The sequence below is a fragment of the Neomonachus schauinslandi genome, chromosome 1 (genome assembly GCF_002201575.2).
Source record: "Neomonachus schauinslandi chromosome 1, ASM220157v2, whole genome shotgun sequence".
Taxonomy (NCBI): Eukaryota; Metazoa; Chordata; class Mammalia; order Carnivora; family Phocidae; genus Neomonachus; species Neomonachus schauinslandi.
The window spans coordinates 84,727,896-84,744,977 of record NC_058403.1 but is presented as its reverse complement, the minus strand read 5'-3'; the positions used below and the strand labels follow the sequence as shown (position 1 = coordinate 84,744,977).

General features: G+C 40.7%; 1 protein-coding gene across 1 annotated transcript in view; it reads left to right on the top strand.

Annotated features, from left to right (window-relative positions):
• USP13 (ubiquitin specific peptidase 13) overlaps nt 1-17,082 on the top strand; it is a 113,118-nt gene that overhangs the window by 23,591 nt on the left and 72,445 nt on the right. Inside the window, exons 2-4 of the mRNA XM_021692342.2 lie at nt 1,764-1,889; nt 8,375-8,435; nt 16,695-16,816. Of these exons, the coding sequence (XP_021548017.1) occupies nt 1,764-1,889; nt 8,375-8,435; nt 16,695-16,816 (309 nt within the window). The remainder of the gene's footprint in view (nt 1-1,763; nt 1,890-8,374; nt 8,436-16,694; nt 16,817-17,082) is intronic.

The window sequence follows — 17,082 nt, the reverse complement described above, 5'->3', positions numbered from 1 at the left end:
CCCTGGATCGAGTCCCGCATCGGGCTCCCTGCTCGGCAGGGAGTCTGCTTCTCCCTCTCCCACTCCCCCTGCTTGTGTTCCCTCTCTCGCTGTGTCTTTCTCTGTCAAATAAATAAATAAAATCTTTAAAAAATAAAAATAAAATAAAAAAAAAAAGAAACCAAAGATACAGTGTTGGAGAATTTTATTAGAAATTAAAAATATGGGGCGCCTGGGTGGCTCAGTTGGTTAAGCAACTGCCTTCGGCTCAGGTCATGATCCTGGAGTCCCGGGATCGAGTCCCGCATCGGGCTCTCTGCTCGGCAAGGGGTCTGCTTCTCCCTCTGACCCTCTTCCCTCTCGTGCTCTCTGTCTTCCATTATCTCTCTCAGATAAATAAATAAAAAATCTTTAAAAAAAAAGAAATTAAAAATATATACAATCTTGAGTTATTGGAACTTAAAAATTATTTTTCATGTATTTGTAGTGAACATCAGTGCCTGTTTTGATGTTGAATTTGTGCTCCACTAAAATGTAAGGAATTTTGATAGGCGCTTGTTGGCAATTCTGATAGATTTTTTTTTTAAATTATTTTAAAAAATTATTTGGTGAGGTGACACTGAGAAGAGCTTAATAAAAATCCACTTTCATTGAGGAAAGGATGGCTAATTTTATGGATTTTATTTATTTATTTATTTATTTATTTATTTATTTATTTATTTAAGGGGGAGAAGGGAAGGGACAGAGGTGGAGAATCTCAAGTAGACTCTGAGCTGAGCCCGGAGTCCAGTGTGGGGCTTGATCTCACGACCCGGAGATTATGACCTGAGTCGAAACCAAGAATCAGATGCTCAGCCGACTGAGCCACCCAGATGCCCCAAGGATGGCTAATTTTATAGGTAAATTGAGAGAAAGAGGAGAGATGAAATTGGGATAGAAACTCAAGCATCCAAAATGTGAACAATATCCTTGACTGTTCACTGTGTCAGTATGTCAGGAATTAAATAATATTTGAAATGTGGCATAGAAAGAGAAATAGCTTTAGTTTAACTGACACTTTCAAGCCATGTGAACTTGGACAAGTGATTTATCCTCAGTTCTTTTTTTAAACTGTAAAATGGAAATAATAATAAGCAGCTTGTGGTATTGTCAGGCTTAGAAATAGTATATGAGAAGCACCTGGCACATATCAGGGATGCAAAAATAAGTAGCTAGGATTATGATAGGACTCCATCCTTTATTATTTACTCATTAAGTTTTTATTGATTTATTAAACTGTCCTAATTTATTAATGGGTACCATCACATATCATGTGTCACCGAAGGAAGGGATGCATATTTTTGAATCGAAGAACCCCGTCCTGCTAAAAGAGTATATAACTTTCTGTTCCCGGAGACTTGCATTGATCAGTGAAGAGTGATTGATAAACCATTGCAGTGGTAGGAGTTGGATCACTGGCCAAGCTTCTTCTTTCCCTTATTGTCCTTTACCCCAGTTTGGAGAGTCAGACAAGCAGGTGGATTTCCCAGGGCCTCTGAGGCTCTCGCAACTGGGAAGTTGTGGGCAGCTCTCCGGGAGCACCTGGAAGCAGGGGTTGGGGTGGGAGCTGCTGCCGTGCGTGGCTGTGGAGCCCTGGAGGGTCATCGCAGGGGACTACGACGACCAGGTGGCCTTTTGCTGGGCCTTGTCTTCCGGGTTCGCCCTCCTTCCCTTCCCCTTTTTTGTATTTAAATGACTTGGCGAGGTATGCTCGGCTAATTTTGTCATCTGTCTCTTTCTCCTAGAATTCTGAAGGTGGACTCTATGTATGCATGAATACATTTTTGGCCTTTGGAAGGGAACATGTTGAAAGACATTTTCGAAAAACTGGACAGAGTGTATACATGCACCTGAAAAGACACGTGCGAGAGGTGAGACACACGCTGGGAGAACTGGCCTTGAGATCTTTCCTGTAACATTGTTGTGCTGTGCATTATCACCTGCAGGGTTTACTTTGCCCACGTGACTTCTGATGCCCTTTGATGATGGGAAACAGAAACATGACTGTTGGCAGAAATTCATAGATTTCCCCAAACCCTACCTTACCCAGTTTAATTTTTCTCTTCCTCTGAATTTCTCATTGGTGTTAATAAGACATGAGTCGATTGAAGGAAAAAAATTAAGTCAAAAATACAGACAAGTACACAGAATAATGTCAGAAATCCACAAATCAGAAATAAAAAAATATTTGGATGTTTTTGCTTCAGACTTTTTTTTTTTTTTTGAGCAAGAGAAAGAGCTTTCCTGAAAGCTCAAGTCCCTTTTGTTTCCCTCCTCAGTAGTAACCGTGGCTGCGATTTTGTTCTCATTCCTATGTATGTCATTATATTTCATTTATGTATGGATAGTTATGAACAATATATAGAAGGACTTTATGTGTTTTTAAGATGTAGGTAAATACTATCATACTGTTACCTATAATTCTGTGTAGAGCTTTCCCTTTTCGCATTGTTCTTGAACTCTATTTGTGTTGCAATGCATCTGAATATACTTAATTCATTTTATGATTTATTATTCCCTCTTAATACCTTAGTACCTTGTCATTTATTATCCTGCTGTCCTATAGATGAACATTTAGATTGTTCCCATTTTTTTTTCTTTTTCGCTTCTACAAACGAGGCAACCCATTAAATATCTGGAAATGGTAATGTTGTGTGTGGGTGTGCTTATCTTCATTTTGGTGAAGTATTGCCAAATCCTTCCCCAGTGTGGTTGCACCAATTTATACTCCTATCTGCACTGATTATCAATTCCTGTTTTCCCACACCCTCACCAACACTTGGTCAGGCTTTTGATTTTTGCCAATCTAATGGTTGCAAAGTGGCATCTAAATGATTGGCATTTCCTTCTGTGAGGGTTGGACATCTTTATATATGTCTATCGGCCATCCTGGTTTTCTCTTCTCTGGTTTTCCTTTTTTCTTATGGTCTGTGGCTTGACTTTTTGCTTCATTTATGAATTATTGTGTATAGAAGTTTTGAATTCGATGTTAAATTTATTAAACTTTTTTCTTATGAATTGTGCCTTTTGTATCTTATCTAAGAAATTGTTTCCCAACTCAAGGTTATAACCATATTTCTTTTAATACTTTTGTTTTTGAAGTGCATGTGTGTTTGCATGAGCATATGTGTGACATTTTTGGACTTTAATCAGTCTATAGTTTGTTGTTGTATTTGTGTGAAGTATGGGAATCTGTTTTTTATTTTCCTCACTGGTAACCAGTTGTCCTCTCTTACAAGAGTAGTGCAGTCTTTTTCAATGATTTATAGTACCATCTTTTTTTTTATATTTTGACTGGCCATTCATACCTGGGTCTGTTTTGGGGCTCTCGGTTCTTTTCTGTTGATCTTATTTTTCTGTCTCTGCATTATTGTAGCAAGCCTTGATATCTGGTAGTGCAAGCACTTTTTCCAGAACTTCCCTGGGTTTAGACATTTATTTTTCTATGTAGATTTTAGAACCAGTTCATCTAGTTTAAAAAATCCTGTTGAGATTTTGAGCACGATCACAGTGAATTTAGAGATTAACCTATAATCCACAGCATCGGGTAAACTCCATGAGGGCAAGGATTTTTGTCTGTTTTGTTCAGTTCTGTGTCTTCAGCATTTAACAGTCCCAGCACATAGTAGGTGCTTCATAAATATTTATTGAATGAGTATTCAAAATGACATACTCTCTGTTTATTCAGTTCTCTTTTGTCTCCTTAAATACTATTTTGTAATTTTCAATAAAAGAGCTTGTATTTTGTGAGATTTTTTTAGGTACTCTGTAATTTTTGTAACTGTTGTTACTGCTAATTTTTACTTTATGTATTTTAATTGGTTATTGATGATATTTGGGGATGTTATAATATTCAAATATTGACTTTTATACTTAGCAATACTATTCAGCTTTCACTTCAGTCCTAGTAGTTTGTAGACTGTGTTGGAACTTCTAAAGAGTCGATGCTGATTTGAAGTTCATCTGATCGTTCATCCTAGCCTACCTAATATGTTCTCTGTTTAAGTTCCAGACACAGGAGAGATCCCCAAATTGGACAGTGGGCAGAGTAGGAGGAAGAGGAGGAAGAAAGGCTAGGAGGTCAGATAAGCCATCAACTCAATGATTAGCTTTAAAATAATCTAATGTTCACCTGATAGTACATGATTTATATTCACTGCTTTTGTTATGTGGGACCTAGCAATTCTTATGAGGTATGCTTTGTCCTGGACATATGTCTTAGTATAAAATGATGAAGTTTTAGGAAACTGGGGGGGGGGGGGGGGGTGGAAATGAAACCTAGGCCCTGAGGCTTGAGATAACTTGTTCCAAAGCTTGTGGTAGAATTGCAGAATGCTGGCAGTCTTGTGCAGTTAGCTCTGCCTCTTAACTTTTCAGTTAAATATTTCACTCTCTGACCACAACCTTCTCTCAGTTTAGCTCTCATTTATTCTGATTTCACTCTGTTGTTTTCCCTCCTTGCAGTTTGCAGGCCCGTGACTTGTCCAGGTGGCCACTTCCCCTGTTTGTTGAGACAGCTTCTCAGGGCTTAAAATGTTCTCTTACCACCAGTGCCCTCAAGGGGCTCTTATGCCCTTGTCTTGCCTCTTTAACTGTCCCCAGAGCTCTGGCTAGTCATGCTGTCAGTGTCATCCTGGCTTCCAGGAGCACACTGCGAGCAATCCTGCACCACCATGGTCTGGGGCCCTGTCAGACTCCTGGCCTCCCCCTTCTGCTGGGCCCACTCACTGCCCAGCAAACCTGGCCTGCAGCTTTTCTCCCACTCCAGACTCTGGGTGCCGTCCTCAGGGCGCTACCAGGGAGGCCTCCCTCATCATCCTCAGAAAACGATTTGACTTGTACTTCCCTGAGAAACAGGGACCCTGGACAGGAACTTCCTGAGCTGCTTGCCTTGGGTTCCCACAACCCAGCAGAAAGCTATGTTCTGTCCTCACAGCTCTGTTTCCTCCTCGGAAACTTGCTTCTTCCTTAACTCCCTTTTCTTCAACATCTCGCTCTTCTGGCTTTTTCCTTCCACCTTAAAAAAGAACACGTCACAAAACTGTCCCTGTAATTTGTGTCCTCCTTTGGCCAACCCATCCCTCAAGTAAAGTGTCTTTAAAAGCTTTCCTGTTCTCATCATCTCTAGTATCCCTCGCTGGAAGTTCAGCATTGCCGTTGGGTCGATCTTCCTGCTAATCCACTAAAACTACCAGGGCTGCGGTGACCGCTGCGTTGTCTTGCTTGGTGGATATGTTTCAGCCCTGATTTTGCTTGGCTTTTTGAGTATTTGAACTTGCTTCCCTCTTGGAACTGCTCCTCTCCTGCTTTCGTTGGCACCATTCTTTCCTGGCTTCTTCCTGTTTTTTTAGGCTGCCTTTTCTGACTTTGTCTCACTAGCATCTCTTCATTCATTTATTCCTTAAATATCCACACTTCCCAGGTTGCCTTTTGACCATCTTTCTCTGAAAGCTACTCTTCCTCATCAGTGTTGTCCATTTCCTTGTTTAACCACTGTCTCTGAACCGATGACTTCCTAATCAGTGTCTCTCCAGAGCCAAAGATCTGACCATCTGACTCTGATGTGACTTTTCCTACTTGAACACCTCATAGGTACTTCAAGCTCAGTGTGCCCAGACTCAGTGAATAATCCTCTTTCTCAGAGTTGTCCTTCATCTTGAATTCTAGAGACCTAGAAATCTTTTGGATACTTCTTTCATTCCATGGCTGGTTGGTGACCCAAGTCTGGTTATCTGCACCTCCCAAATGGCTCTGAAGTCCATCCTGTCCTCTCCATAGTAATCTTTCCTTCAAACTTGCCTCCTTGCATCCCAACCAGTGTGCATGCTGCCCCCAGAGTGATCTTTTCAGATGCATGTATCTGTGCATCTGTGGGACTCTGAAGCTTAAATCTCTGGTATCTCCCTTTGTTGCAGGTTGAAGTCCAAATTTTTTTTTTCTTTTTTTGCATGTGATTACAAGGCCTTCCATAATCTGGCCCCTTCTAGCCTTTCTGACTCTACTTTTACTCCACTAGCTTTGTGCTTTAGATATATCAAACCACTTCTTCATGAAATACACTATGATTTCATACCTTTGTACATGCTATTTGTCTTTTCTCTCTGGGATGTCTCATTCCTCTCATACTTGTATTCCCTGTGGTCAGCATATCCATCTGTCTATCCATCATCTGTCTATCCATCCACCATCCATCCATCCATCCATTTATCTACCTGTTCCTTCCTTCCTTCCTTATTTCCTTCCTTCCTTCATCCATTAATCATCCATCCATTCATACATTCATCCATCATCCATCCATTCACACATTCATCCATCATCCATCCATTCATCATCCATCGATCCATCCATCTGTCCATCCATTCATCTGTTTATTCATCCATCTATCCATCCATCATCCATCCATCCATTGAACAAATATTTGCTGAGCAGTTGCTAAATGCCAGACCTGCTGCTCTTCTTACCTGCCCACAATCTCCACCTCCAGAACTGTCATTTCCTTCTTATGATCCTACCTTTTTCACATATCTCTTAATACTCATCAGAATCTATTGAGCTATTTGTTTGCATATATCCTCCCCTACTTTGCTGATGGGCTGCTCAAGGGATGGACCATGTCTTCATCTACTTTGCAGCCTCAGTGCCATCACAGAGCCTGACCCATGGGCGAACTCATGTTTGCTGACCAAGGAGTTCCCGTTTCTCAAACCCTGTTGATTTCTAGTGGAGACTGAAGCAGGCACAGAGGCGATGGTCTTTGGAAGGGAAACCTAGTGGGTTTTTTTGTTTTTGTTTTTCCTGAAAGGAAGCAAATCTACTCCCAAGTCTAAGGTGTGAATGGCAGAATCAGGGAGAGCCTCGTAGTCTAACAGGTCTTCATGCAGCCCCTCTCCTTCTTTCTCCCTCCACCATCCTGCAGGAATGGAGGAGACAGTGAGGTTGGAACAATTAAAAGCATGCCATAAACTTCGGTAGAGAGATTTCAAGTGACCTCCAGGACTGTTAAATGTGCCTTTGGTACAGGTTTTATTTCATCCCTTTTTTGAGACAGGCACGTGGGGGAGAGGAACAGCGGCTCAGAGACCTTGGAGGAGAGGGATTCCAAGAGAGGGGACAAGAATTTGGCATGAGTATTTGGAGAGACAGGTTTTGAGCTAAAGTGTTCAATCATTTTCACATGCTTAAGATGTAAACTATAAACTTATAGTAGAAGCTGTAAAACTTAATGTGAGAATCACAAAGATGAGTCAGCCTTCAATGCCAAATAATAAAGTGTGGCAAAGGAGACTTAAGACTGGTAAGGGAACAAACTAAAGCAGCAGCAAGGCCTCGATGCTGCCACAACACGTGGCTACTTGGGAAGATGCTGGGCTTTGACCCTCATGCCATGGTGTGCTGGAAATGTGCTCTTTTCTAATCACTGAGAGGACAAACAGTGTAGAAATACAATTTGGGCCATTTGAAACAAAAAAAATTTTTTTAAATTTTATTTATTTGAGAGAGAGAGCGAGCACAAGAAGGGGGAGCAGCAGAGGGAGAGGGAGAAGCAGACCCCGCTGAGCAGGGAGCCCGATGCGGGGCTCCATCCCAGGACCCTGAGATCATGACCTGAGCTGAAGGCAGACGCTTAACTGACTGAGCTACCCGGGTGCCCGAAACAAACATTTTTATAATCCTATTTGAGGGTAAAATTTTGTGTGTGTCGGAAGGGTAACGAATTACTTCTTTAGCTTAACCACTTGATGGGCATTTATTTCATTGCTGCCACAGACTTCTACCAGAGGTAGAAAATCCACGAAGCCTCAGATGGCAACTAGCCATTAGTTGGTGCTCCAGAAATGTTCAGGGAGGTTAGACTGAGATTAGTATGACCAGAATATCAGCGACTGCTTATCAGTATTTATTTGCTCTTTCAACAGTGATTGTTGTGCATGCCCAGGACCAAGCACAGGGACCCAGTGGGTAGCAGGGGGATAAGGGAATAAGAGCCTTCTCTCCAGGAGTCACCATCATCTCTCCAGAGTAGTTCCAGCATTGGGCATGGACTCCAGCCTCTTGGGAGTATATGCTGATTCGAAGTTGAAATGTCTAGTTCACCTTGATCCCGGGTTCCTTTCCCTTTCCAGAAGTGCTGTCTTGATAACTTGGTGAAAATAATCAGGTAGAACAATAGCATTGCCCTTCACCTACCTCCATTGACCTGGTCAAGTTCTGGTTTATCCTGGATCTCTAGTCCAGGTTGAGAATTTCATCTTGGCCTTTTGTAAAATCCGAGAACTTGTGAGATGTATTCTCCCCACTCTTTCCCCATTGTCTGTTCTATAGGCTGCATTTTAACAATCTCTTGTTTTCTTTTCAGAAGGTAAGAGGGGCATCTGGTGGAGCTTTACCAAAACGGAGGAATTCCAAGATTTTTTTAGGTAATGTAAATAGTTATCAATAGTGTGCCCAGATTTTCTGTGTGTGTGTATGTGCACATGCTTATTTGATTTGGAATAATAGGTTATTTATTGCTCTACAATTTAATGATAAGAGGAACTCATTTAACTTGCGATTATCTGCCTCCGCTTTGTGTTTACCTAGTGGCGAAGGATGCTTCTAGCACTCTTAGAGTTGGGTTTAGTGTTCTGAAGCAGTTATACTTACAGTGACTGGAGAGTAATTATGATACTGCTTCTGCTCTCCTTTTTCACTGCCTTGAAAGTAGAGACATTATTTCTTTTTTTAATATTAGCCCAGCTGCAGACTTTATTCAGATTTCACCATTTTGTCCCACTGATGTCCTTTTTTTTTAGGATCCCATGTTGTATTTAGTTGTCATTTTTTTTTAATCCTCTCTAATCTTTGATAGTTCCTCAGGTTTTTTTTTTTTTTTTTTTTGTCTTTAATAATCATGACTTTTCAAGAGTACTGGCTAGTTATTCTGTAGAATGTTCCTCAGTTCAGGTTCGTCTGGTGTTTCCTCCAAAATCTGAGGTAATGCATTTTTGGCAAGAAACCACAGAGGCGATGTAGCCTCCTCAGTGCATGATACTGGGGGGCCTGTGATGCTGAGATGTCTTCATATTGGTGCTGTAACCTTGATCCCTTGGTGAGGTGGTGTTGGCTGGGTTTCTCCACTGTGAAGATACAGTGTAATTAATGAATACTTTGGGAGTAATACTTGGAGACTATGCTAATATCTTGTTTCTCCTCAAAGCTTTGCACACTAATTGTATCATCTGCCTGTGGATCTTGCCTGCAGCAGTGATTACTGTGGTGTGTGCCTAGCAGTGATTTTCTTCTCCCTCATTCAGAAAACCCAAATGAGTACCAGTTTCTGTATCATGTCATCATGCTCATTTTTCATATTAAACTTCTGAAATGCTTTTGCCAGGAGAAAAAGGGACTTGATAATTTCTGACCAAGCAAGTTTATATCCCTAAATGCCTAGGATTATGGTTTGAAAGAAACTTCAAAATCATTTGCATGTTATGATTTCATTTTGGTAAAAAAAACTATACACATGTGTATGTATGTGTTTACATGTATGTATACATATGTGTATACATATGTTTACATGTATGTATACATGTATAAGTGAGAGTCCAGAAGAGTCTGGCAAAATATATTCCAGATTGTTAATATTGTAGCTCTTTCCTAGTGATGGGATTGAGGTGATTTTTATTTTCTTCTTTTTGCTTATCTGGTTTAAATTTTTTCTATAACAAACATGTGTTACTGTTGTAATGAAAAGACACATTAATTATTTGAAAAGTTAAGCCACTGGAAACAGTCATGGAGCTGAGTGTCCTTCCTGCTTTGAGTCTCCATTATTGAGTCTCCATTATTCTACCCTGGACTTGTGCTTGTTGTTTTCTGTCCTGGTTTTCAGTCATGGTTTTCTTTATGAGGCTTATCTACAGTTGGTTTTTCCACCCTGGCCAATCTTTCCCACCTCTCTGTGGTCTTTGAACCACAACCCAAATCAACGAACCAAACCCAGACCAGCTGAGAATGGGCCTCAAAGCTGAAATGATTGGGTGCAATCTGATGCTTTGGTTATTAGCCTTGGGCTCCCTTCTATGAATAGAGATGATGTGACTTCTGAATTAAATGGCATCAACATGGCATTTTCAAAGGTGGAAATAATTAAACATTTTGAATTACTCGTGTTATTTTTCATTTTTCTCTTTGGCTGAATGGAGAAGTCAGCTGGCCTCCTGTCCTTTAACCTTTGTGTCTTTTGCTTAAAGAACTTGCAGGTTTTTTTTTTTATTAAAGATTTTTATTTTATTTATTTATTTGACAGAGAGAGAGAGACAGCGAGAACACAAGCAAGGGGAGTGGGAGAGGGAGAAGCAGGCTTCCTGCCGAGCAGGGAGCCTGATGTGGGGCTCGAACCCAGGACCCTGGGATCATGACCTGAGCTGAAGGCAGACGCTTAACGACTGAGCCACCAGGCGCCCCAAAGACCTTGCAGTTTGATTTCTCTAGTGATCACTTTGGTGGTAGAGGATATAGTAAAGTAACTATTTTAAGAATTAATCCAAAAGTAAACACTGAGGTTTTGTGCTTCACACTGTGTGGACCTCTTCCATTGCTTCTTGGGAATGCTAACCTACTGTTCCATTTCTGCCGTCTATTTCTATAGGCTGCCGTCTGTGTTCACTCAACATTCCATATCTTAGAAAACCACAGAACATACCCAAAAGTTACAGTCCAGCAAATATATTCTGTTTGGACTCCACCAGTTTTTAAAAAAATTTAAATGTAAACACCATTGGTACTTTGGGGCTTGCCTCAGGCCCTGTTCCACTCTATTGTTTGTTACCCAGATACGTCACACATTGATGTTGGCTGCTTCATCCCAGTAAGTATTTGGTTTTGCAAGCCCAGATTTACAGTTCCCTCGATATGATGCTTCATGTCCCCTAGGAGCAGTCACTTTTCTCTGATTACACTGATCACAGCTGTTCTCAAGCTGATGTGGCCTGTACATTCAAGTGAAGTACCATATTAGGCTTAGATCTGGCTTATGCAACAGAAAAGTTAAAATATTGGTGACTTTAAATAAGGTAGATGTTTATTTGTCTCTCATGTAGAGGATATCGGGAAGCAGCAAGTCCAGGCTGATGTGATGGCCTCATGTTCATCAGGATCTAGACTCTTCCCCTCCATCTAGACTGCTTCACCTTCCATCCTGCTGTGTGATTCTAACTTCATGGTCACTACATGGTACAAAATGGCTTCTGGAACTCCCACCATTACATCGCCATCCCAGAAAGAGCAAAGAGGAAGGGGGGAGGGACAAAAAAAAATACCTACTCTCCCTGTGGAGTCATCAGCTTCCTTTTGTCAGTCTTCTCACAGATCCCTAAGCAACACTTCACTTTACACCTCTCTGGTCAGGACTTGGTCACATGGTCATACCTTGTGCTGTACAGGAGACTGGAAAGTACATTAAGTTTATTGACCGGCTTCATTGAGTAAAGTCTGTTTGAGGAAGAAGGGGAGAGTGGCTACTGGGAGGCAGCTTGTAGCCTCTGCCACATACTCCTTCCCTAAAAGGGATGTTGGGGTTGTCTCTTCTTGGAGAGGAAGAGAACTCAGAACTCTCTTGCAGTCTCTTTGTTTCTTTGACTAGAAAGCATTTTTCTCATTGCTATTAAAACGTCATCACGATGCCCATCTTCCCCTCACAAAATAGATGTAGCTGATTAATGCTTTCTCTTGGATAGAAGCTTCTTTTTCCCCAGTCACTTCATGACTTCGTGACCAATTCCTTTTTCACTGGCTCAACAGTGAACATTGAACCCACTGAATCATTCTATATGACCTTCACTATTGATTCTATAAGGGAAACTGAGCTGGTGCTGAATGGCCTACCCAAGTCTCTGGAGCACCATCTTGCCCCTCAACATTCAAGTCACTCTTCCCGATTACCTTGATGTTCATTCAGGTTAAGTCACAGTTAAGGATTCTTCCCTCAGCTCTAGCTCTTGCTGGTGTGTGTGTGTGTGTGTGTGTTTAAATCAACAATGACAATTATTAATTTTTGAATCACTTAATTTTATACATTTTATACTTAGGATTTAAAAAACATTTTTACAACAATGTTTTTTGGACAAAGCTTAAAATTGAAAAGTTATAAGGGGCTCTATAATGAAAAGTAAGTCTTTTTCGCTTCTCTGCCTCCTAGCTTACTTGGTTACTCTCCCCAGAGACAAATAGTATTTTCTATTTGCACATTCTTATATATCTTGTATATTCTTCCAACCATAGTATAATATATACCATGCTTTTAGACTTTTTTCCTCTAGGCAGTTGGGACCATTAACACTTAGTTTCCAAACTGTGCTCTGAGGCACCCAAGGGTGCTACAGTGAACTCACAGGTGCACCACAGGGTATTTTAACACTTCAAGGGAACAGCAGTGATACTTGAACATTGCATGAACTATTAGCATGGCGTAGTTTTACTATCGGAGAATTCTAAATTCCTTTCAGTGACTTCACCTCTTTGTGGAGCAGATTTTTTGGTGGTTTCTATGGTAAAAGGCAGGTGCCATGTGAAAAATAAATGTGGAACGGGACATGAGGGAGGCTGTGTTCCATTTGATTCAGAAAGAAGCTGTGCAGTGTCCAACAGGGGCACACATCCCGTTAGCAAGGGATTGTGGTGATTTAAGAGTGAAATAAAACATTTCTGCCTTTCCATTTATGTATATTATTTTTTTCAAATGGTTACTAAGTCATTAGAACATAAATACTTATTAAGTTGTTTGGACCCAACTACTAAACAAACAGAGCTATTGGGCATTTCTTCTGGCTTAGGGCCTCTGTGCACTGAGGAAGTGGGTAGCTCTGTGTCAATGTTTTTAAGCTAGAGAGGGACACTGTTAGGTTATCTTTTAAAGGATAACTTACACCGATAGGGGAGATTGTGAATTTTTAGACTCAGCTAATACAAAACTTACTGTTTTATGAGATGGAAGGAGAGAAGGGGGGTGGATATTAGGGAGTCCAGGATCTTCAAAGAAATACCCCAGGACTCGTGATGTGGTTCTGGCCTAATCTTACATATTTTTTACAGTCAAGCTACAAATGTGTATAGATGTGTAAATAACTGCTAAGGCATTTAGTGCAGATCTTTGGTATGTCGTTAAAACAGTGTTAAATATTCACATTTTTATTGGCTTCCCCATCTTCCCACCAACTTTCAGAAATAGGAGTAAAGGAGTCAAGTTCTTTCGTGTCTGAAGTCTCGGACATCGAAGAACCACCACTAAAACTCAGAGAGCTTAGATTTCCACTTTTTTGGTTTTAGCCCTAGCATTCATACTTGATGAGAAATGGGTTGAAAACAGAGCATTTGTGGAAAGTTCTAGGAATGGGCCTGTTCAGGAAACTCAGCTGTATATATGAGGGCCAGAAGGTTCTAGTAAACTCCATTTTGCCACTTCCCTCTGAAGTAGGTCCCAGACCAGGGTCTGTGTTCAAGGAGATTTGCCCCATACCTTCTTGTGAGGGTAAATGGTTGGTCAGATTTCACGGCATTGGATCAGCCAGACTTCTCTCACCTTGAGCACACAGATTAGTCAATCTGGTCAGGCTGGGGAGAACTCTGAGCTGGGTGTCCGAGTCCTGGTTTGATTTAAGGGTCTTTTCTTCCATGGTGCTGCTTCTCAGCTTAAGTGAGATGCTTTTTGGAAATGGCTGTGGTACCAGCCAATTCTCAGGTATCTGAGAGGATCACTGAAGTTGAATTGGGAAGAGATTATTAAAAACATTTTTTTTTTAATTTAGAAAAAGAGTCCATTCAGGTACTGCAAGTTAATAGCCATAGTGGAAAGTAGCTGCTGGGAGAGGTTGGGAGGTCCTAGTCCTACTGGTCCCTAGGGTATAATTTCTCTGTAGGTTCCTCAACTAGATATTTTTGGGGTGGTAAGACTCTAATAGGGAAATTTAGAACTTACAGATTTATACTTAGGATTGTGGGGTCATATATATTTAGGAGAAATCTTAGATTTGTCCCTTAAAACCAGAGTGTAACTTACTTCTGTGACTTTTCCTTAATTTGGATAAAGATGTTTGGGAAGGATCACGGTCCCCTTCTACCCCATTGAATTAAAAATAAAAATAAAAGCAACTATAGATGGAGTATAAAGAAGCCCAATGAAGTTCTTGCTTTTTTACACAACAGCAGTTGTGCTTATTTTTAAGCACATACCTGTTACCAATTAAAAAACCCCCAAACCCACAACCACCCTTTGGAGAATCCTGCTTTGCTGTTGTCCCTAGCATATTGGGGTTTTTAAGTTCCTGAAGTCTCCTTTCATTGATACTTAGTGCGTGAGTGGTGTGTGCTGGGTACTGTGCAGGGGCTGGGCATATGCAAGGTGAACAAGATCCGTTTCCTGCACTGACAGTTTACAGTCTAGAAGCCTTTGAAGTTCATATGTTCTCCATCCTGAGATCACAGAGCAAGATCCCTGGGACGAGCCAAAGGGAGGGGAGGGCACTTGTGATTATGTTGGTTGTCAGGAGCGTAGGGAAGGGGGTGATGGTGGTGATGGTGGCCGCTCTCTATGGAGCCCCAACACCTGCCAGATCCTATACCAGATGCCTTAAAACCTTATCTTGTCTAATCCTCGCAGCAGTCTTGTGGGGGCAGATATTATTCATAGCGTGCTCCTGAGGAAAATAAACTCGGAAAGACCTTGCCCAGGGTTACATAGTTAGTAAATGACAGAGCGGGATTTTTTTAGACATAGTTTATCATTGTGTCTGGCCAGGTAAGACTTGACTTAGTATTAAGTGAGTGTGTTTTCTGTGGACAAGAGAAGCTTAGATAATATGTAATATGAGCCGAATCTGTACACAAAAACAAAAGAGTTGTACTTCTGTTCCTTAAACTTGTTATGAGAGATATAATAAAAATTTAAGACTAGAAAAATGCTCACACACTCACTATTTTCATTTGGTCGGATTTCCTTCTATTTCTCATCTATGAGCATAACTTTTACAAAGTTGTCTTTACAGTGAAGATGAATTTTGTATTTTTAACATTGACATAGCATAAATATTTCCATGTTTCTACATAATCTAAATAAGTATCATTTAAATAATACTCTACTGGGTTGAACACCATTCTCATTGAACATTTAGGTTCTGATTTTTAAAATTATAGGTATTGGGGCATTCAAATTTTTATGACATATAGAATGTCTGTCTTTATTTGAACCATTTCCTTTAAGTAAATGCCTTTTGTTACTTTTTTTAAAAAATTGAAGATCTAATTGCTTTTATTACATGATTCATGAATTGGGCAGCATCCCATCTAGCAAATAACGCTTTTAACGACTTCTTAAACTCTTAGAATCATCTTTAACATTGCCTTTTGTCAAACTGACCTATTATGCTATCTAATAATGTTGGCTATTTATTTTGGCATTTCTGATTCTTATTATTTGGAATCTTTTATTAAATTGTTGAGACCGTGTTTTCCCTGTATCTCATTTTCCACTGTCTCCTTTTGAGAATTCAGGAGCAGAACTGTACACAAAAAGATACTAGGTTTTTGGTTGGAGGCAAACAACAAGGTAATAACAGAACCTAGATCCTTTGGTTCTCAGGTGGTTGCTTCGTCTAGGAAAATAACTTTTGTCTGTCTACAGACCTGTGTTTGTGTACCTGTTTATGTGTGATGTGAGTGGAATATGGCTCAATAGCTCGTTGTCACCATAGTTCCAAACATCTAAATATACAAACCTGATCTGGGATGCTGGCATCCATGTGAATGTAAGGCTGACATGTCCATGTAAATATTGTGACAAAACATTTCCTTGAGCCTTCACTTAACCTTCACCAGAGATTAGCCAAGCAAACAGGTGATGACTGGATACATAGCAGGCTAGAGGAGCTCAGTTTTCTCACTGAAAATTCTGCACAGCCTGAGGACAACAGGACTACTTATATTATGGGGTTTTCCCCTCTGATTTATGATACAGTATCTTAATAACTCCTAGAGGGGGATGGGGAGAGAGAGACAGAGACAGAGAGAGGGAGATTGAGATTTTGTTTTTAAATAGTAGCTATCACTTATTGACTACCTATTATGGGCTGGGTCTCTTGTCGACAATTTCTTATTTATTCCTCGTATAAGCTTTGTGAGATAAGAGATATTATCTCCATTCTGCAAATGGGGAAACTAAGGATTAGAGACTTTGTGACTTGCTCAAAGTTACATTAAATTTTGGAGCTGGAATTGAACCTTGGTTTATGTATGCTGAAACCCCGTACTTTCTTCCATATTATAGTGTTGTGAAAAACATTCCAGTCCATTTCTTATGCAGTCAGGAGCCAGGTGCCCAACAGATCAGAATGAACCATTTACTCCTTTAAAAGTCTTTACAAATTGAATATCTAGCACATGTGTCTATTTTAATTGTAAAGCTGTGTGATCAGTCTCAGTCTTTACACATCTGTCACTTATTCGTAAGTATTCATAACTTAGGAAAGATAGTAGGCCTTTTACTCCTGGTTTGGGGCAGACGGATGGTCGTCAGAGGAGGGAATCGTAAATGTCATGCTCTTGGTTTGTCATTCCTGTGGATCTCTGGCTTTTGCAGTGAGTCCTGCCTTGGTGTAGAATGTTCTCTCTTCACTTCTTGTTCTTTGTTTTTGTTTTTTCCTCAGATCTAGATACTGATGACGATTTAAATAGCGACGATTATGAATATGAAGATGAAGCCAAACTTGTTATATTCCCAGACCACTATGAAATAGCACTGCCAAATATTGAGGAGTTACCAGCCCTGGTCAGTGAGTGTGCACGGCTGCTAGCTAGATGCGCGTGACTCTCTGTGTCAGGTGTGTGTGCGTGTGCGTGTGCGTGTGCATGCACTCGGGGGGTGGGGAAGGCAGGTTGAATGAGAGGAGGAGAAGAACGAGAACGAACATGAGCATATTGCTTCTTCTCTGTGAAAGGGTCTTGCAGGGTGAGGTTGTAGTAGAGTTCGGCCAGATACCCTCTCCTGCGCGTTTTTTTCCATTGCTGTGTGGGCCTCTAAGTATATAAACATTG